At 35.1% G+C, this 27,499-nt stretch overlaps 6 protein-coding genes across 6 annotated transcripts; 3 read left to right on the top strand and 3 right to left on the bottom strand.

Annotated features, from left to right (window-relative positions):
* The first annotated feature begins 1,528 nt into the window (after positions 1 to 1,528).
* On the top strand, positions 1,529 to 7,789 carry LOC136410128 (glutamate receptor ionotropic, kainate 2-like). Its single transcript, XM_066392119.1, has 17 exons — positions 1,529 to 1,845; positions 2,040 to 2,180; positions 3,062 to 3,255; positions 3,313 to 3,482; positions 3,539 to 3,683; positions 4,009 to 4,146; positions 4,203 to 4,364; positions 4,425 to 4,657; positions 4,724 to 4,901; positions 4,956 to 5,040; positions 5,096 to 5,237; positions 6,287 to 6,424; positions 6,476 to 6,636; positions 6,702 to 6,974; positions 7,025 to 7,146; positions 7,205 to 7,351; positions 7,463 to 7,789. Exons 1-17 carry the CDS (start codon positions 1,758 to 1,760, stop codon positions 7,700 to 7,702), a joined length of 2,757 nt encoding a protein of 918 aa, XP_066248216.1. The 5' UTR covers positions 1,529 to 1,757; the 3' UTR covers positions 7,703 to 7,789.
* A 1,666-nt stretch (positions 7,790 to 9,455) lies between these two features.
* Positions 9,456 to 10,075, bottom strand: Sf3b6 (splicing factor 3b subunit 6). Its single transcript, XM_066392147.1, has 2 exons — positions 9,896 to 10,075; positions 9,456 to 9,838 (listed from the first exon to the last, which is right to left on the bottom strand). Exons 1-2 carry the CDS (start codon positions 9,923 to 9,925, stop codon positions 9,503 to 9,505), a joined length of 366 nt encoding a protein of 121 aa, XP_066248244.1. The 5' UTR covers positions 9,926 to 10,075; the 3' UTR covers positions 9,456 to 9,502.
* Positions 10,076 to 11,050: 975 nt separating this feature from the next.
* Positions 11,051 to 12,391, bottom strand: NP15.6 (NADH dehydrogenase [ubiquinone] 1 beta subcomplex subunit NP15.6). The gene is made up of 2 exons (XM_066391641.1): positions 12,047 to 12,391; positions 11,051 to 11,357 (listed from the first exon to the last, which is right to left on the bottom strand). Exons 1-2 carry the CDS (start codon positions 12,297 to 12,299, stop codon positions 11,176 to 11,178), a joined length of 435 nt encoding a protein of 144 aa, XP_066247738.1. The 5' UTR covers positions 12,300 to 12,391; the 3' UTR covers positions 11,051 to 11,175.
* Positions 12,392 to 13,146: 755 nt separating this feature from the next.
* Positions 13,147 to 19,398, top strand: AGO3 (Argonaute 3). The gene is made up of 13 exons (XM_066392120.1): positions 13,147 to 13,312; positions 14,065 to 14,284; positions 14,491 to 14,673; positions 14,731 to 14,981; positions 15,047 to 15,318; positions 15,446 to 15,638; positions 15,705 to 15,809; positions 16,068 to 16,220; positions 16,280 to 16,486; positions 16,761 to 17,062; positions 17,438 to 17,715; positions 18,069 to 18,194; positions 18,529 to 19,398. The coding sequence occupies exons 1-13, from the start codon at positions 13,172 to 13,174 to the stop codon at positions 18,726 to 18,728; spliced, it is 2,631 nt and encodes an 876-aa protein (XP_066248217.1). The 5' UTR covers positions 13,147 to 13,171; the 3' UTR covers positions 18,729 to 19,398.
* Positions 19,399 to 20,062: 664 nt separating this feature from the next.
* On the bottom strand, positions 20,063 to 20,787 carry LOC136410140 (coenzyme Q-binding protein COQ10 homolog B, mitochondrial). Its single transcript, XM_066392146.1, has 2 exons — positions 20,604 to 20,787; positions 20,063 to 20,546 (listed from the first exon to the last, which is right to left on the bottom strand). The coding sequence occupies exons 1-2, from the start codon at positions 20,681 to 20,683 to the stop codon at positions 20,081 to 20,083; spliced, it is 546 nt and encodes a 181-aa protein (XP_066248243.1). The 5' UTR covers positions 20,684 to 20,787; the 3' UTR covers positions 20,063 to 20,080.
* A 366-nt stretch (positions 20,788 to 21,153) lies between these two features.
* Elp2 (elongator complex protein 2) lies at positions 21,154 to 24,574 on the top strand. The gene is made up of 11 exons (XM_066392122.1): positions 21,154 to 21,330; positions 21,398 to 21,707; positions 21,762 to 21,989; positions 22,042 to 22,278; positions 22,477 to 22,766; positions 23,099 to 23,285; positions 23,348 to 23,497; positions 23,550 to 23,715; positions 23,787 to 24,031; positions 24,091 to 24,337; positions 24,404 to 24,574. The coding sequence occupies exons 1-11, from the start codon at positions 21,202 to 21,204 to the stop codon at positions 24,546 to 24,548; spliced, it is 2,334 nt and encodes a 777-aa protein (XP_066248219.1). The 5' UTR covers positions 21,154 to 21,201; the 3' UTR covers positions 24,549 to 24,574.
* The last annotated feature ends 2,925 nt before the right edge of the window (positions 24,575 to 27,499 follow it).

Below are 27,499 nucleotides of genomic sequence, written 5' to 3'. Positions count from 1 at the left end.
TTCACCAGGCATCCCAACACAAACAAATTATTGTTAATATCTTTATTAATACCGAAAACTTTTCACACCATCTTTAAATCGACTTTTCGTTGATATCATTACACCAACACATCCCTAATAAGAAGTAGTAATACGTGTAGTGGAGGCATCTTCCGTCAGATAATAAAGTTAACAATTTAGGCACAAGCGAAAAAAAGGAGTTGCGTTTGCTCTCGAGTAGTTTACTTTTATGCTGATAGATGTTACTGAGTGTCTCGCAATTTTTATTATTTTTAATAAACCGGAAAAATATATTATTTATTAATGGTTATTTTTTAAAAAAAGTTCTAGTAACCATTAAAATATTAATAGCAGGTTTTTGATAAATTCACATGTAGTTTCTAGTCAATATCAGATTTATGCCGCTAAATATTAAATTGCTTAGTCAACGCCCTATATTAACTTAATGTGCTATAATGCTTATTGGGAAAATGTAAAAATAAGAATGAGAGTAATTTTAACATTAAATTTTGAAAAAGAAAATGTGATTAAACTTCATAGCAACTTAAAATTAAATTCAAAACTAACATCATGTCATTACAGTTATAAGGAAATAAATTTGGTTCACGAGTGGTTAAACTGGGCACGAGCATCTTATAGTTTTAATTCATTATCCAATATCACCAAGCGTTATTTGAATATCCCCTAAGTAGATAATTTGAAAATAACGGAGCTGGTAAAAGTGAAGCCAAAGATGCTCTAAGTAGAATAACATATGTAATTTCTCAAATAGTACACAATGCGCTGCAGAAATTTGTCAAATTCTATTTGCCTATGACGCATGCTTCACTAAGAACGGATACTTCAATAGTCGCAACAGCCACGTATGGGACAATTACAGTCCTCATGCCGCATGGATCAGAGTTCATCAAAATCAATTTGTCATTAACATGTCGGCCGGTATTGTTGACGATTTTTTAATTGGCCCATTCCTGCTTCCGCCTCGACTAATTGGTAATATCTACCCAAAATTTCTGCAAGGCGTACGTCCTAAGCAATTGGATAATGCACACGTTTCAATGGGTATATCGGATAGAATGTGGTTCCAACATGACGGGGCACCTGCATATCTTGCCCGTACTGTGCAGGATCATCTAAACCAACATTTTTATGGGCGGTGGATCGGAAGACCTATCAGGTGGCCAGCGCGAAGTCCGGATTTAAGCGCATTAGATTTTTTCCTCTAGGGTTACAAATCGTTGGTGTATGAAACTTCTATATCGACTCAAGAGGAACTGTTGAGAAGACTGATGGCAACCTCTCTTTTCGTGCCGCAAGATCCGCGCATTTTAAAAAGGTGTGCGATTCAGTAATTATTAGATCTTCTTTAATTAAAAAAAAAGTAAATAAGAAATTTTATTAAAAAATATGAAAATATCTGCCTTGACAGAGCTTTTAGGAATTTGTTTAAACTGCTTTCCTCTTTAATTGTCATGTTGAAATTAAAAGAATCTGAGCTCCTAATGATTCTATTTTTGTTCCTAACAAAGTTTATAAAGGTACCGTTTGGCAAACGACCAGCGACTTTATTTCGAAAACAAACACCGTGCAAGACACAATTTCTCCAGAAGTAAATGGAAATATAGAGCGAGTTATTTTTGGTTATTAAAGATACTTGTTGGTTTATTTCACAGCACAACAAACATAGCGAAGTGCACGCGAGTTAGAAACAGTTAAACGCGTCCAAATCAAGAGCTTTGATAAACAAAAGGGGAAACATGAAGATTGTTTTCCAAAATTTGATTGTGATCTTCAGTTTTGTGGCTTATAACTATTTTTGTCTGGCAAAGGACAATATTAAGATCGGTGAGTGTAAGTTATTCTTGACGATCGGAAGCGCGTGTGAGTCATACCTTATTATAAAATTTCACTTTAGAAATGTAAGCTGTAGGAGCTTTTGTATATTTACTTTAGATTAATGCTTTTGGCTTTTGATTTAAACTTTAATAAAAACTATGTTTCCGCCTGCTTCTTTCCCACCTCATTTGGGGTTATTTTAGGCCTTTTCTTCAATGAGAACCAGATGTCCGATCCATTCAACTGGGAAATTGTTCAAGATCAGGCACATCCAGAAATTGAGTTTGAGGCATCCAAACCAATCATCGTTCCAGAAACAGATAGTTTCGAAATAATGAAGATTGGTATACATATAACGAAAAAATCTTTTTTTGACTAATTTTCAAGATTTAACATCTCTGGAGTAACTCAAGAAGTCTCCCATGCTTACGTTTTTATAAGTGTGATTTTATTATTGAGAATTATGTCTTCTTCTATTCTATGTAAGTACACACGGCTATTAAAAAGAGAGCGCAAAAGGGAGAATTGGGGCCATTTTGCCTACGATTTCTTTTTTTGCGAATGAAGTGAACGTGTTAAGCTTTAACCGGAGGCCATTGATGTTGTCGGTGTTATTCGTCCTCCGAGAGTGGAATTTGTCTTAAGAATTATAGAGAATACCCACTAAACACCCTTCCTGCTCTTCCCCCGATTCCCACTCTGGGAAAGCCATCAGGCATTACTTCAGATGGGGGTGAAAATTATATTTCTGGAGTCTCATCTTTGTCTTTATTGCAGTTATCCAATTAAGAAAAATAGCTCTTACAGGATCTAGGTGCGCCTGTTCTAGGGCATATCTAAAGAAGACCATTTATCATAGAGTCTGTTTTCATCCAAATTCCCGAGACGTACGTGGTCACTTTTAAGCTTATGTTCAGGTGCATTCCATGGGACTACTTGTTGACTCTCTATTATTTTACTTTCGACTGTGACTCAAACGAATTTTTTTTCCGGCATTACTGCCCTTTGGATGACCATAATGTAGAGTAGGAGAACAGATCCAATTTTGAAAAACCAAATCACTCCTGTAAATTAAAAAAAAATGGGCTCTCTGAATTGTTTCAATTTGTGTTAAAAGTGGGTTAAGCCATTCGGGAGATATTAAATCTTGAAAGTTATTTGAAAAAGATCGTCAGGTGTGTTTTCAAGAGCTGTTTCAAAAATTCCCCAATTTTCTATTATTTAGCTTGTTCAGCCTTTTCATCGGAAAATGGATTTTCCGCAGTGTTCGGTCCTAGGCATCTCATTAGTTCTGAAACAATGCAATCTGCGTGTTCAAATTTTGCAGTCCCCTGTATTTCAACACAGTGGATTCCCATGAACACCAAGTTGAACCCTTACACCTTTAACGTATACCCAGATGCCAATTTTTTGTCACAGGTGTTAAGGCTGTTTTTTCATACTTTGATGGAATAACTGATATATTCTACTCATTAGGGTCTGGCCACGATAGTAAAGAGTTTGGACTGGGATAGGTTCGTTATAGTATACGAAAATGAGGAGGGCCTCGCAAAACTGCAGGACGTATTGAAACTGCAGTTGTATCAAGATAACAGCGATAGGAACAGTGTGCTCATCAAGCAGTTAGGAGCTGGACCCGACTATCGGTCAGTTTTTTTTATAGAAAAATAGGCAGGCACAATTACCAGGCTATTACGAATAGGTCTTTGTTGAAAGACATATCCAACCTTCATCCTCAGCGATTAATACTCGATTGCGACGTCGACAAAATAACAGAGATACTGATTCAAGCCAAAGAGGTGAAGCTCCTTGATGACTTCTCTACGCGCATATTTCTCACATCTTTGGTAAGGGTTGGAAATATTCGATATAATGGCATTTGAAATTGTGTAAATTTTACGTATAAATCGGTATTTGAGTAAGTACATGTCGGAAACACCCTGTATATCTCGACTGGTTATTTTCCGCTCTTGCCTTTCTTTATCAGTTCCCGGAAAACACTGCGGTCCAAAATGGGATTCCCCGGCTCAAGGCGGAGGTAGGAGTAAGTGCGTTCGACAGTGTTTCATTCCTAGATAGCTGTCGGTTTGCCTGTTATCATCTTATTGCTAACTCTAATATCATAATGCTAAATCTTATGAACTACCAAATCTCCGACATATACAATTCTAGGATGCCCACACTATCGACTTTAAGGAACTCAAAATAGTCACAAATATAACTACGATAAGGCTTTTCGACCCCGCGCAAGGCTCGGTACGAAGCACCACCAGGATTTACTACCCTAAAATACCTCCGGAGAAGTTACGGGTAATAGTCAACTTCCTTAGCCAACGACAAACAACAAAAAACTATGCAATTTTTAGGTTGAAACAGCACTACAACATGATGCAAACCTCCTTTTAGTAAAGGCGATAAATTCTCTGAAAGAAAAGTATCCAGACAGCGACCTTAGCTCCCAGCGAAAGTATTGCAACACCTCTGAAATATACGAGGATTTCTTTAACTTCAACAGAGAAATGCAAGAAGTAATGCAGCTATAAACACGATAACGACTTCAGTAACTCCAATCTTATAAACCATTTAAGGTGACGGTCCCCGAAGGAGAGGGCTTGACCGGAGAATTTCGCCTGGAAAATGGAAAACGGGAGCTGTTTACCCTGGAGCTAATAGAAGTAAACAATCCTGATAATCCTAACTCTCCCATTGGGATTTGGAGGTCCGACAACCCTGAGAGCATTCATTTGACTAGGAATGCCACCGAGAGAGAACGCGAATTGCAAGTTCGAATGCAAAATTACAACTTCATAGTCAGCTCCAAGTGAGAACTCATTTAAATTTAGTTCGTTGAAATTTGACGATTGATACTCACTCTATGGGTTTATAGACTTGGCAAGCCATATTTGATGTATTCACGCATTGAAGGTGCCACGGGGAACGCGCGATTTAGGGGATTTTCTCTGGACCTCATTACCGAAGTAGCAAAAGAGATGAAAATAAATTTTACCTTTGAATTAGCGGACAGAAATTTGGCCACTAGCATTGTGGATGATTTAGTCAACAGGGTTTGTTATTTCAACCAAGCAAAGTCTGCCCTAAATAATAAAGCAGCGTTTCAGCGCGCAGATATGGGGATTTGTGACTTCACTATCACCCAACAAAGGAGCGAGCAAATAGACTTTAGCTTACCCTTTATGTCTCTAGGTAAGTTCCTTCGACTGTCCAACAAGGGCTCCGGAGTAAACTGGTTTTTCCTCAGGGATCAGTATCCTCCATTCGGAAATCGAGCAAGAGGAAATAGACAACATGTATGGTTTTATGCGGCCATTTTCCTGGACGGTGTGGATTTATATCATTACTTTATATCTTGTGATTTCATTCGCCATACTGCTGATCGCCAGGTAAAAATTACCTATTGACTATTCCCGAGCACCTATGAATGTGCTTTACATCCAATTGGAAACAGTAGTCGGGGATATCATCGTCAAATAGAACCTAAAGCTTCATCCACAACTGCGGTGGGCATTATCAAAGACGGTTAAGCAACTGTTGAAGTGATCTTCAGCATCAGGTGTCTCTAGATGCTGACTGAAATGGCAAATTACGCATTGCCCATTTTTTTAATAACATTTCTCTATCTTTGGAGTAATTTCATGATACCACGCTCATGAAAATTAGAGCCTTTTTCCATTAAGGTCATTTCGCAACGATCGAAACAGATGATAATCCAATGATGTTAGGTCTGGAGAATAGAGTGGATGTGGCAAAACATCCCATCCAAGTTATAGCAATTTTTTGCGGTAAAACACGACACTTTTACGAGTTGCCAATCCTGGGTACTTTTTCTTGATTTCGCTAGTCAATTTGTCCAGTCGACGACACCTTTGGAATCCCACCAGACGAATAACATAGCCTTTTTTTTCTATATCCGCTTTTGGAGTGTTTTGCGCCAGCTCATTACACTTGGTCCAAGATCTTTTATGTATGCCATTGATATAAACGATTTTCGTCAGTTGTTCTCATACTTTTCAAAACGGGTCATTTTCTTCTCGTTTAGAGAGTGCCTTTAGTTCATATGGTATTCATACATTGAGTTTACTAACGTAAACAATTTGTTTCTAATAGTTTCTAACGCTTGGGTTCGATACTTTCAGATTGCCAGCAATCTCCCGTATCGTTAATCAATGGTTTGATTCTATCAAAGTATTTATTTTGCCTTCATTAACTATGTTATTAAATTTCCCATGCTCTCCAGCATTCCATTGTAAAGGTCTTGGAGCGTTGTCACAATGAGAATCTTCTAGGGTTATCAGATTTTCTGCTGCACTTCCAGACAAAATTCGATAGATCTTTTTCTTTTTCGGAAAATCTGATAGACTCCACTACTTACTTTGTCAAGAAAACAATATTTTTTTAACTACTCTGAATAACAATAATATTAATGTTGAAGACTTGATCCTGCCGACTGGGAGAACCCCCATCCCTGCAACCCAAAACCCGAAGAGGTAGAGAATATATGGGGCATAAAGAACTGCCTTTGGCTGACCCTGGGATCCATAATGACCCAGGGTTGCGACATTTTACCAAAGTGAGTCCGCCTCATCATTCTTTCAGACATCTCTGGAAAAAACAATTCCAGGGGCATATGCTCGAGGATTGCGGCGGCAATGTGGTGGTTCTTTTCCTTGATCATGACCAGCACTTATACTGCCAATTTAGCTGCCTTTTTGACGATGTCCAAAAAGGACGAGTCTATTAAAAGTGTTGAAGATTTGGCCACTCAGAATAAGATAAAATACGGTTAGTGCCTTCAATCGAATTTCCTATGGATGTTTCGCCATTCATAGAACTTCGTTAAATTCTAGGAGTTATGTCGAATGGTTCAACTCAGACCTTCTTCGAAAACTCAAACAACTCGCTCTACCAAAAAATGTGGGCAACAATGAAGAACGAAAATCCCAGTGTTTTCGAAAGCAGCAACGACAAAGGAGTGGAGCGAGTCTTGAATACCAAAAAAGGCCTCTACGCCTTCTTTATGGAGTCGCCCCAGATCGAGTATGAATTGGAAAGACATTGCGGGTTAAAGAAAATCGGCCAGTTTTTGGACTCTAAAAGCTACGGCATTGGAGTCCCTTTGGGTAAATTCGTATTATAATTGATAATATAGTATCACGATCATGGTCTTTAGGTGCTGAATACAGACACACAATTAATGCCGCCATCCTAAAGCTGCAGGAAAATGGCAGATTGAATGAACTCAAAGAAAAATGGTGGAAACATGAAGATCTGGAAGACAAGCAGTGTTCAGGGGTACGTGGCCCTGGTACCCCATTTTCTCAAGGGTATTGTCATCAAGAACACTTTTTAGGGGGGTGGAGAGGTCATGAAAGACGAACTTACGTTATCAAATGTAGGTGGGGCTTTTATTGTTTTAGCCGCAGGAATAGGCTTCGCCTTTATTCTGGCTTTCGTGGAGTTTTTGTGGAATGTACACAGTATATCCGTAGAAGAACACGTAAGTAGGTTTATGCCGAAGAATCCCGGAACATGGGCGGCATTCGCGACATAAAAATGTACCAATACTCATATAGGTAATCATAATTAAATATTTGCTTCTCTATTACAGATATCTTATTTTGAAGCCCTCAAATGCGAAATAAAATTTGCCTGTAACATAAAAGTTACAAAAAAGGCTGCCAAACCGGTAATATCCGATTCGTCATCCTCTAAGTCAGAAAGTGAAAGAAGTATGACCAGAACTATACTTGCTGGGGCTGGATCCTTCTTGAACATCAATGCTTCGGTTTTGAATAGATTGGCCCAAGATAGAGACTTTACACCAGAGTATATTTCAGATGATCAATAATGTAAGCGACCAACCATAATGAAGGATGGAAGGGGAATGGAAACGAAAAAGTTTCTGAATTTAGACAAGAATTTCGTTAATACAGATTTTTTTGAAGGACACTATCAATATTACTTTATAAAATGAATGTAAATTAACTATGAATTCAACCAAAAATGCATTGATAGCAGATATTTTTGTGTCATTTAATAAGTGAATAATGTAAATAAAATAATGGAAATTCAATAATATGCAATTTGACATACAGTGAATCCCTAAAATATTCGATCGCACTTTTTTTAAAGCTTTTACAATTCCTAATTAAATATATTAGTTATTATCTTTTTTTTACATCAAACATTTCTTCATCAATCATTTATTCAGGGGCCTGCACAAAAAAAGAACAAGAAATCTTAATGGCTCATTTTTCAATTTGAAGAAAAAGCTCAGAGAGCAATTAAACGCGCCACAAAAATATTCGGACGGTATGCACAATAAAATGATTCATAGCAGAAAAATTTATTTCTTAGGTATTTGTTGTGCATTTTTTGTTCGTATTCTCATAACTCGTACCTTTATGTGTATATTTTCGTACCGATTTCGAATCTTAAATGATTCGGCCGAGTACACGATAAATACAATATTTGTAATATAGAATAAACAAATAATCGTGCGTTCTTTGGTTTGGAAAACTCGTTAGATACAACGCTAACTTTTTTCTCCTCTTGAAGCGCATTCCTCTCTCCAGGTAAAACAATATACACAGTTGGATTCCGAATTATAAACGAAACACCTGATTTTGATCAACTTTTTTTTGGCGAATGATTTCTTAATGTTTCAAATATTTACTTCACATGTGGAGTATCAACTGAGTGTAGTAGGTACCCCGCAATATTTGAATTTGTATGTTTCGGGGTTCACAGCTCTACTTGGATGAGGATTGGTTTCTAGTGCGGTTTTAGTTTTGATGGATAGAGCATCTATTGAAGATTTTCAGGGGATCTATTTTTTCGTGGAGTAGACCCCATATTTCGTAGGGCAGGTACAACGAAGGGATGCAGATGGGTGTTTTCTGATGCATGCCCAATTTTTTACGACTGAGAACGTGTTGGAAGTTAGTTTTTAGAACGTAGGAAAGTGTTAGTTTAGGTTGGAGATTTTTTTTTGTAAGAATAGTTTGGTTAATTAAAGATATACTACATATTCAATTGTAATTTATAACCACATTTTTCAATACACTGTAGAAACTTTAATCTTTACTCTCAGCTTAACCAGTATAAAAGATGCTTTCTTAACTTTTTTTATATCTTCCAATATGTGTTCAATTAGTAATAACTGCTTGTTAGCCTTTGAAATTTAATTGCATGTCAGAGGTAAGTCCAAATTCCAAACAAACTTTTCATTATGTTACGATTTTGGCATGTGTCTTAAGTTAATTCAATGACCATAAGTTAATTTATTTAGGCATTTTCAGAGAGATAACCTCCAACAACAGCCAGTCACAAAATCATCTGATACAGATCAATCTGATCCAGATCTTTGTTTCCAAAAATACTTTTTGATTACTTACCACTTAAAATTTTAAATATAAATAGTTAGAGCTAACAGTAACCTAACAGTTACTTGGATATGTGATTAAACAAATCTGATCCCAGAAACATGGCATTTTTAAAATCATGCAATATGGCATTTCTGAGGCTTACAATTGGTTTTATTGCCACATGTTATGGTTAAGGAATAAGTCAATATTTCATGTTTCAATTCAAATTAAATATAAATTATACCTATCATAGTTGTCAAAAATACCTTAATAAAAAAACTTTAAGTATTAATACCATATTTGCTCTTCATCTTATCAATTTCTTCCTGTTTCTTATCCAGATCAGTTTTCTTGAAGGCCTTATTGGCTTGATAATATAGTACAACCAGATATCTGTTACATACATTGAATCCAGATAAGTGATCACAAGCATTTTTGGCATCGAAAATGTCTTCATAGATAACAAAAGCAGTACCCCTGGTCTCAGGGGTGTTACCTACTCGTATCTGCCTGATAGCACCATATTTACCAAATATATCATACATTTCTTCACCAGTGATTTTGTATGGAAGGTTCCGGATGTAGAGAATTCTGTTTATTTCCGGAGGTAAACGCACCTAAAGAAATAAGTGTGTCTTGTGAGTGTAAATGGGGATGAAATGTTGTTTACTTACATTGGTTTTTCTTTGCATAGCCAAAGCCATTGTAAGTTTGAGTTTCTACGTCAGTAGCTAAAAGCGATAAGCACTGTAACAACAATCTATAGTAAACTTTATAGTGTGTAATGTGTGCTAAATAATGGCGTTTGATGCTTTAAAATACTTTGAATTCAAATTAAAAAACCGAGAAAATGAATGTTGTTGATCCAAATTTGGTTTGAGGTTAAGGTTTTTTTTTGGTTATATTATTTTCTTCTTCTTTGTTATAATGGCCACTCGGTGTTGCCAACGCATAGCCAAAAATGTTGGCGTGTCGTCGTGTCTGCGTGCGTCGTTGCTGTTACTGTAATTTTCGGTACTCACGAAAATTTAATTAACGGCAATTGATTAGTCGTACAAAAAGAAAAATTTAATTCTGAATTAAAAATGTTTAAATAAAAAAAATAGGATGTCAATTAAGCTATTAATTTCTAAAAAAAAATTAATTATATACGAACACAATTTAAATAACTTCTTGATATTATGGTGAAAATATAATTCGACGACACACTGTAAACAAAGATTACTTAATACTTAAAATAAAACTTGAAAAAAGATATAAGGACATAGCCAGGCTTGTTACCTGTCCCGAAATCCATAGACGACTTATAATACTGTAATCTGAACGGTTCTTTATGATTATTGCTACGTCGATGTCACCTACATGATGTTTCAAAGTTAACTGTACATACGGGTAAGTTTGTATCATGGTGAAGTACTTTAACCCTGGTAGTGTATGTACAGTTGAAACATCCTGTATATAAGGTGGCCTTTTTTTGTCGGATTTACGGAGTACGGTGAACAGGGCAAATGGTGACAAAATGTAAAATCGGTGTTACGAGCTCGATTTGTGAGCTTCGTCATACTAGTATTTGCACCTTGAACACATAGTTAAAATCCAGCAAAAACTGAAGAACCTTACAGAAAAAATCTACCCCTTTTGCTTGAGCTTGAACTAACGATTGCTGTTTTTTTTATATTTACTTAACCAACCTAAGCATTTCATACAGTTTACAATATTCCTACATTGGACATCCTTTTTTTTGTTCACCTTGTTATTCCATTGTTGGTATGCTTGTTACCTGCTTATTAAATTTCATTGTATTAAGTCCTTAAATTCAAACAACTGCACTGTTGTCTGACAATTAGTATTTTATTTGTCAACACACAAATACAAACCACATACTTACTAGAATTCCTTATATTATTAAAATTTTAATAAATGTACAAGCCAAAAGTATTTCACCAAATCATTCTTAAATAATAATCTCCATATCTCCGAGATCTTCATCTGAGGGCAACTTAATTTTCTCTGCAGGAATGAAGTTAGGATCTATTAGAGGAAGACCCGCAGCTTCTCGTCGCCTGAGTTCTAAGAATGCTTCTCGTACAGCCCAGTCTCTTAGATTGTAATCTGGTGCATAAGCCCAAATAAAACCTACAAGTAATATTAGCATATCAAAATGATAATCTGCATAGTTTAATTATCAAGAAAAGGAATTTAATTGTGTGCTATAAGTATGCACTTTATTGCACACTTGCAGGAAATAGAATAAAATTTTCAGGTAAATGTATCAGAGACCCTTTAAATACAGAGTATGTTTACCTACATGTAACAGAGGTAGGGAATGTAATAATAATAATAATGGTGAAATATGTAGGTTAGTATATGATCTACCTACAAACCAATATTAGGAAAAGTTCACCTGTGAATTGAAAATTAATATACTGCCCATGCATGGATATCCTTACTTTAGGGTACACAAATATACTTCAAATAGCTAATAATTGAAATGATATTGCTTTCTATCATTTATTTTTTTAAATGCTTATCTACATGTGATTATGACAATTTTCTGACTATAAATATTCTAGAAACTGTGCAAAATGTATAAACATTTGTTGGAAATCTTAAAATGCTTCCATAAAAGCTTATCGGATATATTATCAATCACATTGCTTCATGCAACACTCGGTTTTTAGATACCTGTTGCCTCTTTTATAGAGAAACTATTATATTGGATGTTGTATAATGTTTGTGGTTTTAATTAACGCGAACTAGTGACTTTAATAAGACCTTTTTGATGAGTTAATTTATGGAATAGAGTTCTCTATATTTAACATTACCTACAACCACCATACAAAGTGTAACTCCAGCGAACATTATAGAATGCATAGCTCTTCTGTCATCTGCTTTGTTTTCATATTCATATCCATAAGAGACCCAATTTTTTTCTTGGGATTTGTCTGAAGTTTTGGAGTTGCACACATTGACTGCAACTGTGTCGTTATTCTTTTTAGACGTTGAAACTAAACACCTTTGTACTGGCGTTCTTAATCTTTGAAAAATTAGACGATTCAGTGATGAGAACTGAGCCATTTTTCGTTTAGTTATACAACAAATCGAAAATTGTTTTGCAAATTTTTTTGAAGAAATTAAAGAGAAAGTGAGGTTAGGAAACTGTTATGTCACTTCTTAAACGGTTATATAAACAATGGAATATAAGGCTAACAACATTATAAAATGTGATATCTCATGATCAGATACAAAAAAATGGTATGCGCGTGCGTCAAATTTTAGGTGCATTGTTGCTAATATAAAATGGGGAGAAGTTAGATAGAATAAATATCGTATTTAGGAAATGTGAATGTAGCAATAATATTATATTATATTAAGAATACAATGTATATTATAGTAATTAAAGAAAGCTAAACCAAAACTAATTTAATACATCTTTATCTCTGATCCACAGAAACCGCAAAACTACTTTCTAAACAAGTTTTTTCCAAAATAGCGTTATGATAATTTGGTGACATGTTTAAGCACTAAAACCTTTCTAAGAAAAAAAAATTAATTCTGAGTATAATCAGACAAATACTTCTATGTCTTTTATGAAGAACGCTTCGGCGAATGCGAGTCCTTTGTGTGCCTATTTATATATTTACACAATAAATATTATATCATTAACGTTTAACTGAACTAACTGCTTTTGGAACAAGTTGTTATCGTGATTTCTGTAGTTAGAGTTCAAATGTGGTATATGGCCAAGCGCAATTTATCCAATATTGCTATTTCACTGCTTGTTCATAATACTGCTTTGACTTATTTCAACGTCATGACTTCTCTGTTCACTGTTTCTGTCTTTCTCTTCTTTTAACAAAAGTTCATTTCCTTAACTCTCAACACGTTAGGAGGTTTTTGTTTTGGTTAAGTGTTTTACTGATTTTAAAATTTTTGTATAAACGCTAAGTATGGCAGAAGAGGGCCCTCCAGCGCCTCGCGGAAGGGGGCAGATTCTAGCTCAGCTGCTCAAAAAGCAGAAAGAAGCTACTCAGTCAGTGGGTATAGTGGGTATAGTTTCTGAAGAGCCTAAATTCAAACCTCAGCCAAAGGTAGAGATATTTTGAACATCATTCGCACATGTCTTGTCTGTAGTTTGTTATTTATACTAAGCAACAGCCAGTGCAAGATTTTAATAAGGTGCCTGATAAATAATTTATGGAACAAAATTTTTGAACTGTACTCCAATTTCAAACTTGAGCTAATTATTGTACTGTTCTCTAAGCTAGTAAACCTTGCTATTTTCTCTAACTGTTCTTGTTTTTATTTCACTTTGTTAACACATTCACTGCCAAACTAAACTCTTATATGCCACCCTGTACATTCCTAAGTATAGTGAAAAAACCTAGTAAGTCCATTATAAGCATACTGTTTAGGCTAGTTCATGTGCCCAAACATGAACCAATAGGCCCATATGATTTCTGGACAACTACTGAGGACTCCACCTTAAAATGAACCAAAAAACATAAATTGCCCCAAATGTGTTATCATAAAGACAAGAATGCCCCAAGGTTAAGTTGGGCATCAAACTATTACAAACCAGATAGGACTAGACATCTTGTGGGTAGTGAATGTTTTAAGTAAAGAGAGAGTCCATGAAGCTACCTTAGCTAACATGAAATTGCAAAGTATTTGGGAATATGTTAACAAATTCATAAGAGGGCAAAATCCACATTTAAAATATATCCTCAAATATAGCTAGCTACTAGGTATTGATGGAAGTGCTGCTGTTGAAAAAAAATTAAATAACCAAACATCAATGTTTCTGCTAAAATGTCTTATGTAAAATGTTGCTTTTGTCAAGGGACGAGCAGCCCTTCTTAAGAAGATACTAGAAGGCAAGAAAGTGGGCACAACTGTTGATACACAACAGGCAGCATCCCTGTCCATTACCTGTCAAAAATCTGCTCCACCTGCAGCAAACCAAGAAATATCTAGTGGAACTGAGTCTTCTATTGCTGAACTCTCAAGCATAGTTTCTCAGATCAACATATCTGAGTCCCAAAAACCTACTCTGTATCAAGGTAAGTTTATAAATTAGCTATTAAAATTCCTAAAGCAAAATTAGAAACAAATTAATTTGAGAAAAGGATTGTAAAAAGAAATAAGTCTGTTTGAAATCTAGTGAAAAAAGTGCTTAATAAATATTTTTTGTCAATAAAGAATTGGAAAGGATGTGTTATTTGTTAAAAGCAATTTACAGGTATTTAGTTTTGTAATGTATTTTAAGGTACATCTGGAAAACCAATTAATATATGGTTAAATTACCTGAAGTTAGACTTGGAGAAAGGAAGAGGTCTTTTTGAATATGAAGTCAAATTTAACCCTGAAATTGATGCAAAAAACCACAGGGTAAAATTAGTGAATCAAGTGATAAGAGAACAATTAGAAATAGCCAAAATGTTTGATGGAGGTAACTCTGTATTATACAATCTTTCAGCAGTACATAACACTGTGTGCTGAATTTTAGGAAATATATTGTATTTGCCTATACAAATAACAGATACTCAAAAAATATTCAAAGGTGAATTGCCTAGTAGCAAAGAAGAAGTTGTACTCACAATTGTTTACAAGAAACAAAAAAGTTTGGGAGACAGAGATTGCTTACATTTATACAATGTATTATTCAAAAGGATCATGCATGTATTGCTTTACACTCAAATGGGACGCAATTACTTTAATCCAGAACACAGACATTTGATTCCTCAGCACAAGCTGGAGGTAAATTGTTATATTAAAATATATTGTTTTTTGGGGAGGTGGTAATCTATGTTGAGCTTTATTAGGTTTTTCCTGGTTTTGCTGTCACCGTGGATGAACGTGAGGGTGGTCTTATGTTGACCTTAGATACTCAACACAGGGTGTTGCGAACACAAAACGCCTACGAATTGTTATATGAGTTAAAGACTACCACCAATCCAAATATGTTTAAAGAGACAGTACAGAAGAATTTTTTGGGGTCTTGTGTTTTTACGCGGTACAATAACAAAACTTATATCATTGACGACGTTTTGTGGGATATGAATCCGATGGATACGTTTCCTACGAGAGATGGAAGGTAAAGTTGAATAATTTTTATGTATTTAAGGTTGAAATGATAGAGTTCTTTATTGTGAAAAATTAAAATTCCATGATCTCCTGATCCACAAATAAAAAGTAAATCTGACAAATTGAATTTCTTGAAGGAATGTAACTTTCGTCGATTATTACAAGGCGCAGTATAACATCACAATCCGTGACCACGACCAGCCGTTACTGTTAAATCGGAAAAAAGTAAAAAAATCGGGTTCTAATGAGTTAGAGGATCGCATGGTGTGTTTGATACCTGAGCTATCATTTTTGACGGGTTTGACCGATACTATGAGGAGTGATTATAAGGTTTTGTAACAGATCAATTACCTTAAAATCAAACAACTGATATGTATTTTCACTTTTGTCAAATAGGTCATGAAAGATGTGGCCATGTATACTCGCGTTACACCTAATCAACGTATTTTAGCTTTAAGGACGTATTTGGAAAATGTGAAGAAGAGTGAAAAGGCTCAGCAAGTAAGTGTTTTGTTCTTAGTGTGTCATTTATTCTGGAACATTCGTTAATATTTTGCTTAAAGTCATCGCACATCGCATTTGAACGGATTTGCGTTTTGCAATTATGCAACTTTAATTTTAGGGTAAAAATGCTATGAATTTGGGCGTTAGGTTCATTTAATCAAAAATAATTTTAATACCCTTATTATTTTTTAATTATTGTTCATTTGTGACAGATGTTGCTTGTACGACTCGATTTTTTTCCTCTAATTCCTTTAGATTTTATCCGATTGGGGATTATCAATACCCTCAACAGGCTGCATGAATGTCTTAGGTCGTCAGCTGGAGATGGAAAAAGTCATTTTTGGCAATCAAGTGACGAAAATGGCCGGTCCAGGAGCTGATTGGAATAGAGACTTAGCCAACAACTCTGTAAGTCACTTTTTTACATTGTTTTTTTGTTATTTGCCACTTTTGAACTGCCTTCTTAGGTAACCGGGCCTGTGGACCTGTATAACTGGGTGGTGTTTTTCACGGAACAAGACTCGAGATACGCCAGAGATTTCAGTCAACATATGACACGACTGGCCACTTCTCTGGGTTGCGTGATAAGCTCTCCAAGGATGGAGAGGTTGCCCAACGATCAGCCGGCAACTTATATAAACTACGTTAAGGATAAAATTACTCCTAATTTGCAGGTACGTTAGTTAAAAGTGAAATAGGTTTTGGGCAAATCCTTCCATTCAATATTCTTGAACAAACTATATGAGGTTTTCAAAACAGATTCCGCGGTCCTATCCAGAGAGTAATAGCGGCATTAAATGTTGGTTGATATTCATTAATTGTTTAGAAAAGGCAGGAGGCATAATATATAACATTTAACATAGAAAGTTCTTATATTTTTAACGACCATAAATGATGGTATGGTGTGTGTTTTGTATTGGTAATGATATTTTTTTTTATTATTTACAGGTGGCAGTATTCATTTGTCCCACTATGCGAAGCGACCGGTATGCGCTAATAAAGAAACTGTGCTGTTCTCAAATCCCTATTGCTTCACAAGTGATCAATTCTCGCACTTTATCCAAACCTGACAAAGTCCGATCGATCATCCTGAAAATAGCGTTACAAATCAATTGCAAATTAGGGGGCAGTCTGTGGACTGTCAAGTTTCCATTCCAAGGCTGGATGATTTGCGGCATCGACGTGTATCATGGGTCGCCCCCCAATTCAGTGTGTGGATTCGTTAGCAGTTTAAACGAAAGTGTTTCTAGGTAAGTCTTGCAAAGATTCGCCTTATTTTTTTTATTGAAGAGTGATTACATAAAGTGATTGATTTCCATGGTCCGTTCGTTAGATAAGTTATGGTTTTCCGATATTGTATTGAGATGCAAGTTGGTAGCCAGCTATAATTGAGTACTACAAGTTTTACTATATAACAAAATGCCATCTTTTATTAAAATACCTGAAGTTGACGTTATTTTTGTTTTTTTTTATGGATTTACCCCAGTTTTTAGTTTACGGTTAACCGCCTTCTCGCCCTTTCTTTAATTATCACACGTTAAAACTAATAGATTTTCGTTTAAAAAAAATATCAACATAAAGTCCAGAAGTCAGGTTTTCACTTTTTTTTAAAATTTATCGTTTAGGTGGTATTCAACCGCTTTATTTCAACGCTCAGAACTAGGCGATTTTTACAAGACAGCATTCACGAAATCTTTGGAGCAGTACAAAAGCGAGTCTGGGTCGTTTCCTTCGAAAGTTATTATTATCCGCGACGGGGTTGGCGATGGTCAATTAGAATCAACGAAGAAATACGAAGTGAGACAATTCGAGGAGATTTTGCAACAATTTTGTCCCAATACAACGATTTGTTTTATTGTGGTTCAAAAAAGGATAAACACGAGGATCTTCGGTATGACCCAAGGTGAGTTTTAGCAATACTGTATACTTTTTAAGGACGATTAACGTTCAAATATCTAATATTGCAAAGAGATACGTTATTGCGTAAATTGATAATGATTTACAATATATGTATATTATGTGTGCCGCACGAAAGCGTTGCGTTGTTACATTAACGACTATTTACACCCCTTTTTCTTACCTTAAAATATCTTATTTTAAATAACAGACTGAAAATTAAATATTAAAATTAGCATTAAATATTAACTAATTCAACTATTCTCTGTTAGAGGAAAGAAAGGTTGGAGCACCTTTATTTAACGTTAATTGGATTAAAGGTTTTGTTCTGTCAATATTTCAAAGTGTTATTAATTATAGGACAAGCGGAAAATCCTCCTCCGGGAACAATTGTGGACCATACAGTTACTCAAAGGCATCTTCTTGACTTCTATATGGTGCCACAAAGTGTGAGGCACGGAACTGTTAATCCTACACACTATATAGGTAAGTGTCTGATAATATTAGGTTATTCAACTAGTGACTTTAGTATATTGGACATTAAGGATGGTGTGGGCAATTCGCTCGAGTTGTACTGTTTGTTTTCTACGACCAATAGTTAAAATAACAAAAAAATCCAATATTTAATATTAGTGCGGCAAACGAAGACAGATTTTTAGTTGCGACTTTTTACAGAATGAACATTGTATGTTCTTCGTATAGAAAAAGACCTTTAATATTGTTTACTATATAAATTATAGTTTAACAAACGGAAACGGCATGCCTTTGAATTTTCCTCAGTTTATTTTCAATTAAATATTCGATTTTTGTTTTTTTCCAGTACTCCACGATACGTGTAATTTAAAACCTGACCACGTCCAAAGGCTGTGTTATAAATTGTGCCATTTGTACTACAATTGGCCAGGTACTATTAGAGTGCCTGCGCCTTGTCAGTATGCTCACAAATTGGCAGCTATGGTAGGACAACACGTTAAAACGCAACCGTCGGCCGAATTAGCTGACAAACTTTGGTATCTGTGAACGAATGATAGTTTAGATTTGATTTTTTTCAATTCGTTTTTCTTTTATAGCGATGTGTTTCGTTTGGGTTAATGTACTTTAATTATAAATGTGGAGTTAAATGTGTTACTTTATATTGTTCAAGTGCTTTTTTTTTACTGAAATTGGATATATAATTCCTTTATCGTATGTCGCAAGATGTATCGTTAAGATTGTATATTTTACATTATAAGACTAAAAATTGTCAGATCTCATATTTTACCTTAACATGAATATGTTTATTTTGCTTATGTATTAAACTTTAGGGCTTAGGTTAAGAAAACCCAAACCCTAATGTTTAAGAATGAATTTTTTTGATATCTCAGGTAGCAATTTTGCAATTACAGTATTCCTTTAGTGGTTCCTCTTACTTATTCCAAGTCGTTTTAGTTATTGTTAGGACATAATACAGGAGCTTTAATCGTCTCACTGAAGAAAGAAGAAATTTGCCCCTTTTCTTTCTTTTGTTAAAAATATTTCCTGTTTTCGTGTTTGATATTTGATAATTCAGAAGCCTATTAAACCTCTTTTGAGTTGTTTATTGCTGTTCTTCAAAAGCTTCGTAAACATTATGAGTAACTATTATTACGTTACGGTTGGTATTTTTGAATGTTTTATACATTTCTAAATATAAGTTTGTTGCGCGAAGTTGACAAAATATGGCCAAAAAAGTGTTCATATGTGATTCTGTTGTAAGAAGTTTATATGTTTAGTATTGACAGTTATATTTTTATAATAAAACTTTTATTTAATAAAGCGATGTTTTATTAGGAATGCATACATGGTGAAAACTGGGTACCTTCTTTTTTATGGCGAAAACGATTTATTTTATAAGTTTCAAATGGCGGATGTGTCTTAAATAAAAATTCTTCTTATGAACACATTTACATTTCTTATGAAAGTGAAGTTGGAGAATTCATGGTAAAAACATTTAGTCAAAACGGCATATGCACCATTTTAAAAAGAAGGAATGTACATTTTTATTATAAAAATGGAGTTGAATGATTGTTCTTTCACATCTCTCTATTCAGATCTTCATTTTTCTTTCATTTCTTTAAACAAGATTAATCTGAATGAGTCTAAAGTAAAGACAAACAGCAAGATAACATTTTTCTCGAGAAAGTATTTGGAGTTTGTCTGATTTCTTTTTCTAGTATTAAAATTTACAAGTTTGTCTTCCTTTAACCAATTTTTTATCTTTTCCACAAGTAGCAATGCTAATGCCTCAAATTTGTCAACCTGTATAGGTAGTAATAAAACAATAGTACAACATAATATTAAAATATATTCATATTAAATAGAAATACAATAAATAAACTACCTATCATAGGAAGTTATCCCTGATTAGCTTCCAAGTCTAATGGATAGCTAGGAATAGATTCACCCCCATACCTCCTCTTTGCCTCTTCAATGAATGCAGTTTCCATCTGTTTCACCAAACGTTCAAAAAACATTATAGATATTTGAGAGTGCAGTAAAGACTTGAACTCAAACTTGATGTAAAAGTCTATAATGCATGAGTTGGGAACAGTTTTGAGCCCTGAAGCAAATTTCCAGGTAGTCTCTAGATAATTAAACAAACGGCCATCGGTGCACTGAGCTTTAACCAGTCTGGGTCGCACCAAAGTTACTTTTGAGGTATAGTTTTCAATTATAGGTGGAAACCCTATTTCCAAGTTGGCATGAAGGATATTTGTAGTTTTATTATGGTCCAGTATTGTCGATCTAGTGCAGAATGGAAGGAATTGCTTGTAGTGTTTAATATCTGCTACTACATCGTACATTTGCTCATCCGAGAAGCTGTGAAATTTATAATAAATAATTATGTAAGCTATGGGATGCTATGGAAGAACTAACCCAAGAAGTTTTCTGGCATTGTATACCTTGTCTCTCTCGAGAATTCGGTTAATGTGGAATTGTCTAATGAAGATTAGCATGCCTTTTTACGTTTTTTCATGGTAGTTTCATAGGGGTTTATTATAAGGAAAATAAAAGATTTTTGTCTAAGATAATGAAATCTTTATAATTAGTGTTTTAAAGTTGCCTTCTGAAATAAACAGGAAACAGCTGAACAAATGTCAGGCGGTCATTTGTCAAAACGGTTTCAAATTGGGATTAGAAAAAAAGCTTTTTGACGTTCCCAAACACCCGAAATTCTTCTACGTAAAAAGGTTTTATGCAAAAAGTCGGTAAATTTTTACAGTGTAAACGTCGTATTTTTACACAAAATTCCTTTTAGAAATTTTCTACAAAATAAATCTGAGAAAATGGAGTTTGTACGCTCGACGTTGCCACATATTCATTGTATCAGCTTGACAAATGACCCTGACCTGATTTTCTGTTACCTGTCATTTAATCACATTTGTTTATTTTAAGAAATTTAACCTCACTCTTCACTGATAAATTTTCATATAGACCGACTATTTAAATTTATTAATTCACGTTTAATTTATAAATGACAATGGATTTCAAAAACGTCTATGTTTCAAGCAACTGCAACCAAGTGCCCACATCGGCAGATTGCAGTAATAGTAACTTAATCGCCTATGGCTCTTCAAATGTAATTCTAATATATGACCCAAATGTAAGTTAAATTTTCTCACTTTAAGTTCAAGGAAGTCATCCAACCAAACTATGAATTTGGTTTTCAGTTAGGAAGTGGTGGAAAAGTCACTCATACGTTGGTTTCCCATAAGAAACGAGTTAACACTGTTCGTTGGATCAGAGGTGTCTCTAATAGTAGCCATGAACTTGTCTCAGGAGCAACAGATGGTACTTTAGTAGTGTGGTCTTTGATTGGGACTGCATATGTTCCTACATTAATAAGTGAGTCAGAATTTCAAAAGAATTTGAGTGTAAATATTGTTGATGGATGTTACTCAAATGGAAACACTATAGTGTGTAGTGCAGCAATTCATACACATTCTTTAAGGATCTGGGTACGCGAAGTAAGGAGCTCAGGTACATTATCAAGAATGTTATTAGGGCATTAGTTATTTCATCCTTTTTTTCTAGATTTTATTTTGCAGCAAAGTTTTTTATTTGGCCATAAATCAAACCCTAGTTTTGTTACTGGTTTAAGGCTTGGGCAAATATCTACCAGTAGGCCTATTATCGCCTGTGCTGTAGATAACTGTAAAATACAAATTCTTATTCAAAATCATACTGATTCCAATTGGATTATTGGTGCCACTCTTAGTGGGCATGAAGATTGGGTTCGAGGGTTAGATTTTGTTGCAGATGGTAATTTGCTTTTTATTATAAAGAAGAATTGATATTAAAAGGTGATTTTTAGAGAAAGGAGACTTATTATTGGCCTCTTGCTCCCAAGATACATTTATTAGAATATGGCGCCTATCTGAAACTAAAGTAGAGAGTAGTGAAATTGGTTTGTTGGAAACGTCTTTAGAATCAGTTATAGCGGGTCATGAAGGTTGGGTTTATTCAGTGCAATGGAACCCCACCAAATTACAGCTTTTGTCAGCTTCAATTGACAAAAGTATGATTATATGGGAATTTAATATTGCCTCAGGTAGGAATCTTTTTTGTTTTAGAAACTTATTGCAACATACGTAGTTTGGCAGGCTATTTTAGGTGTTTTATATTTTTCACCAATTTGGAAATTCCTTCATTTGAGTCAAGCACTGTTAATGGGATAATTATCTACTATTAAACATGTTCTAAATAATGTTAAATTAGAATTTTAAACAGAGTAATTATTATTATCCAGGTTTATGGTTGGAAAAAATTCGGGTGGGAGAAGTAGGGGGAAATACCTTGGGCTTTTATGGAGGCTTTTTCAATGGCAGTGGTGACCAAATAATTGGCCATAGTTACCATGGTGCATTCCACATTTGGGCCAAGAATGAAAGCGGGTTATGGGATCCCTGTGTTACAGTTGGGGGTCATTTTGGGGAGGTAGTTGATTTGGCATGGGAACCTGAAGGAGAATTTTTGTATTCGGTTGGAGCAGACCAGACTGCTCGAATTCATGCACCTTGGCAAAAGGATAATAAGGAGGTAACAGAGTTTCTATTGCTGATTAGGATACTCAGTAAAAGTTTCATAATTGTTGTCAGAAATATAATTATCCAGTGTGTCATGAATTTAGTGTAAAAAGAGCTGTTTAGTAGTATTCAACAAAATTTGCAATAATTTTTCCTTTGTGTTTATTGTTTTTTGCTTGTGTTGAGTAATTATAGGAAATTATTTATTTCAGCTGGAATGATCTGCTTGTGTTCACCGTAACAAACTAACCACAGTAACATATTTGTTTCAAATTGTTCAATACGACTGTTTTACAATCCATTGTTCAGAATCGCTATTAATTCTGTAACACGTTTTTCTTTTAGGTCACTTGGCATGAAATTGCCCGACCTCAGATCCACGGTTTCGATTTGAGCTCGATAGCAGTCATTTCCCGGTACAAGTATGCTTCAGGGGCGGAGGAAAAAGTTATTAGAACTTTTGAGGCCCCAGAAACCTTTGTAGAGAATGTGAAAAGTATTTGCCACATTCACGATTCAGATGTTAAAAGCAGTTGAGTGGTTATTAAAATCATGTCATCAAAATTTTAATGAAAATATTTGTTTTCATCTTAGATAGTACGTTTATTCCCAAAGGAGCTTCAGTTCCATCTTTGGGTCTTTCAAATAAGGCAATTTTTAGCGAGGATAATCTTGAGGATACTTTGCCTGTTGATAAAAATCCTTATCCTGAGGAATCTCACTTTAAAGTGCAAATTTTAACAGGTTTATCTGTCGAAGTTATTACCTTACGATTTAATTTCATTAGTAATTATAGAACCGCCCACTGAAGAAACTTTACTACAAAATACACTTTGGCCGGAAACTCAGAAGCTTTACGGCCATGGATATGAAATATTCTCATTAGCAGCTTCTCCTGATGGAAAGTTCTTGGCTTCCGCTTGTAAATCTACCAAACTTCAACATGCAGCCATTTTAATTTGGTGAGATTCTAACCAAATCAGGTGTGGAGATAGTGAAGAAGCAAGTTAAAATATGTTCTTTTTATCGATAGGGATACATTAAACTGGCAGCAAATCCAACAATTAGTCTCTCACTCTTTAACCGTAGTTCAAATGCAATTTTCGCCTGATTCTCAACACCTACTGTCGGTATCACGTGACCGCCGATGGTCGGTGTTTTCGAAGAAGTCGGACATGAGTTTTGAATTGGCAGCCACGACAAATAAGCAGACCGCCGTGCACACTCGAATAATTTGGGCTTGTGCCTGGACTCATGATTCTAAATATTTCGCCACAGGTTTGATTTATGTGTAGGTATATGGTGTTTTTTTTAAATATTTTTGTTCACATGCTTAGGATCTAGAGAGGGCAAAGTTGTAATGTGGACCAAAAACCCTTTAAAAGACCATATTGAGCCGCTAGGACAGTATGAGCCAGCAAATAAACCATTAGATTTCCCGAACGAATCTGTTACTGCATTGGCATTTGCTCCAGGCTTAGTAAATGGCAATTATTTATGTGCTATTGGGTGCGAAAACGGCTCTATTGAGCTTTTTAGCATTGGTAATATGCTATATCAAAAACTATTACATTTATCTGTAAGGTGGGTGCATTAGACTTTGATGTATATTATTATATTGTTTTTTTTAAATGTTGACTAATTTTACAGCTTTGGACATCATATGACTGTCCGAAAGCTAGCGTTTCGTCCAAAGTTTGGCAGGGCAGGCAGTAGAGATCAAAACAGCAACGTTCTCCAATTAAGTAGTGCAAGTTCTGATATGTCTGTTAAAATTTATGATTTGTTCTTGTAAAAAATGTGTAAATAAATTTATTAAAAAAAAAATAGATGGCATTTTTTCATGTCCCATCGAAGTACTTACAGGCATATTATTTATGAAATATGAATATAATATATATCGATTGCTAATTGCTCTGAGAGTAGCGAAATCTGACAGTCCTGTTATAAGCAGATGACATTACATTATAACAGATAAATGAGAGTAACATAAAAATAACGTACCTGGAACAAATGAAGCCTGAGCAGCTGGCAATCGTCGTCCACAAATGCTCCAAGCACAGTAACTGCACATGCGTTTAATTTAATTAATCGATGTCAGCAAATCAGCCATTTTTGAAATGGCACGTGGAGCGCAACAGAAATGCGCCTGATCTTCTGGGCGATTTTCAAAGTCAACTGAGATGCTTCACTTCCAACCTATTGCAAGTTATTGATGTCATCCGTATATTATCTAAGCGGTACGTGCATTAAAGTCGTGTGAAGAGGAACATGAATAGAACCCGAAACAGAGGTCATGGGTGCCGTTATATTTTAGTTCCGATTGAAAATTTGTCACATGCATGTTAGATTAAATTTCAACAAGAGAATAGTTTTATCACAAAAAAGAACTTAAAAATGTTATTTGAGACATTTTTTTGATAGGTGCCTGTTATAAAACTATTTTCGGAGTTTATTTTGTATTGTAAAGTGTCAAAATGTAAGTCCTAAATAGCCATATGTCAATGGCCAGTTAACCAGGGAGTATAAAAATAATTAAGATACGACTGTTACTCATCTGAGGTCAACCAATATATGTTTCTTTCTTGGCATAATCAACACCCTTATGCGGGGTTCGAGATGAGCGCTTGCCATCTGATGTAGAAATTCAATGCTAATGCTAGTCACGTTGCAACCTGATTTGACAATTTGTCATTTGCGCATTAAATATGCCTGCTACGCATATTCATAGGAAACAAAAGTATAGTTCAATGCTGGTAGGGTTATTAGCATTCAAGGTGATTGCTTCTGTTTGTCTCTTTCTCAGCAACGCTTTATATGAGTTGTCGTAACTTGTTTTTGGGTGACCCTATATAAATGAAATTTAGTTCCAAAAATGGGGGACTGAAATTAGAAATTGAGAGGTTGGAACGCTGTGTCAAAAAATCAGTTAATTCAACTTATTTTAGCTGTATAATGGCAAGATCAGCAAGAGCTTTGCAGGATAACCAAGACGAGATTATATCTAAGCTTGACGCTACGCGTCTTAGTGATACTATGCTCTTACTTGGTTTAATTGGCCCATTTGTGGCCTCTAGTGACGAAATATGAAGATTAATCTTTTAACATGCACCAAATTTTAATGGTAACAGTAACAGTGTGTATATTAAACCGATGAAGGCTAGGAGTACATAAATAAAATTCCTTATCAAAATTGTATTAATCCATGACCTAATTCATACCAATTCGTAACAGAAAGAATCATAAAATAAATAGTTTCTTTCATTACCCTCTGTTCCCTATTGCATTTAGGATGGTCGAAACGTAGGAGTAACTTCTTGACCGGGACGTAATGACATGGACCAAATTCCGGCGACTTCCTCTAATAAACATTTATGATTCTTGATTGAAATCATGTTCATGGATTTAGTATGCAGTTTTGTGACGACACAAGCTACCAGTTTAGATCGTGAAGCATTTGACCTTGTAGTAAAATTAGCATGGATTTCTTGCAAAATTTTCAAAAAAATATAGAAAAACACAAAACCGCTCTTTTCAGCCTCGTGTACAAATCTGGCGTAAAAGCAGTTTTGCACATAGAAAATTTTATAGAGTTCATGGATTGTTATGCATTTTTCAATGGCATGAACATGTGGTCAGCATATCGGATGTTGAAAATGGGTGCCTACGCAATCACATTCCCAATGGAACACATATTTTATTTTTATGGTGAAGGCGTTAAATTCTAAATTATAGGGATTTCAGATATGATACTATAAAACTTGAATATGTGAATTAATGTCCCTATAAGTCAGACAAACACGCATACGTTCTCAGGTATGCAGTTTTAAGAGTGAACACATTTATAAAGGCACTTGGGCTCATGTCCATAAATCTTTTTCGCGATTTTACATAAATCTCCTCGCCAAGTACATACATTTTCTTCCACTGCGTACTTTATCATGCGCTAAGAAATTGCATAAAATTTACGGATTTTACTTGAGAAATATTAATTTCGAGCTAAAGATCCGTTTAGAGCCGGCAAGATGGATTATTTTCCCCGCTCGTAGAATTTTTCGGGTTCCAGAAACTTAAACAAATTTCGTGAAAAACACATCTTTTTGCATGGAGTGGGGGATCTGCAATCCACTGCATCGAAATCATTTGGGTCCAGTAAATTTGATTCAGCGGGGCTTCTTAAAGGTCGCATATCAAAGCGAACGCAAAGCTTCCAAAATACGTACATATATGTACGAATTCCTATTTGCTGATGTGATATGGAGGAAGTTACTCTTTATAGATATTGCTTTGATATACTTTTGCATTGAAATTCTCGATTTTCATTTTATGCGCGATATTCCCGCATTATGTGAAATCTGCACATATCAAAAGAAGTATCGAATCTTCTCAAACGCTTTAACAGTGAAAAGAAACATCGCAATGATTTCAATTCCATTAAACCCATTAATTAGCAAGATAAAAATACACCTATTTAAGAACCTAATGGGTGGTATTTAAGGACTTTAATAGAGTCGCCTCATCAAGGAATCAAGTATAATATTAAAACCAAATGATGGAAACTTCCGTAATAGTTTAGGGGCAGTTCAATTTGACTCGACGTAATCCCTTGAAAGCCGGGAGCTCAAGGCAGTCGTTCGAAAATTGGTCCGAACTGTTGGACGTTGGAATTTCGGCCATTCTGTGGAATGTTACGGTTTGGGGAGATAGAGCCCAGATAGGGGGGTTCAGTTTTGACATCCGGCCATT

The sequence above is a fragment of the Euwallacea similis genome, chromosome 7 (genome assembly GCF_039881205.1).
Source record: "Euwallacea similis isolate ESF13 chromosome 7, ESF131.1, whole genome shotgun sequence".
Classification (NCBI taxonomy): domain Eukaryota; kingdom Metazoa; phylum Arthropoda; class Insecta; order Coleoptera; family Curculionidae; genus Euwallacea; species Euwallacea similis.
Note: the sequence above shows the minus strand (reverse complement) of the source record. Positions and strands in the feature narration are given on the sequence as shown.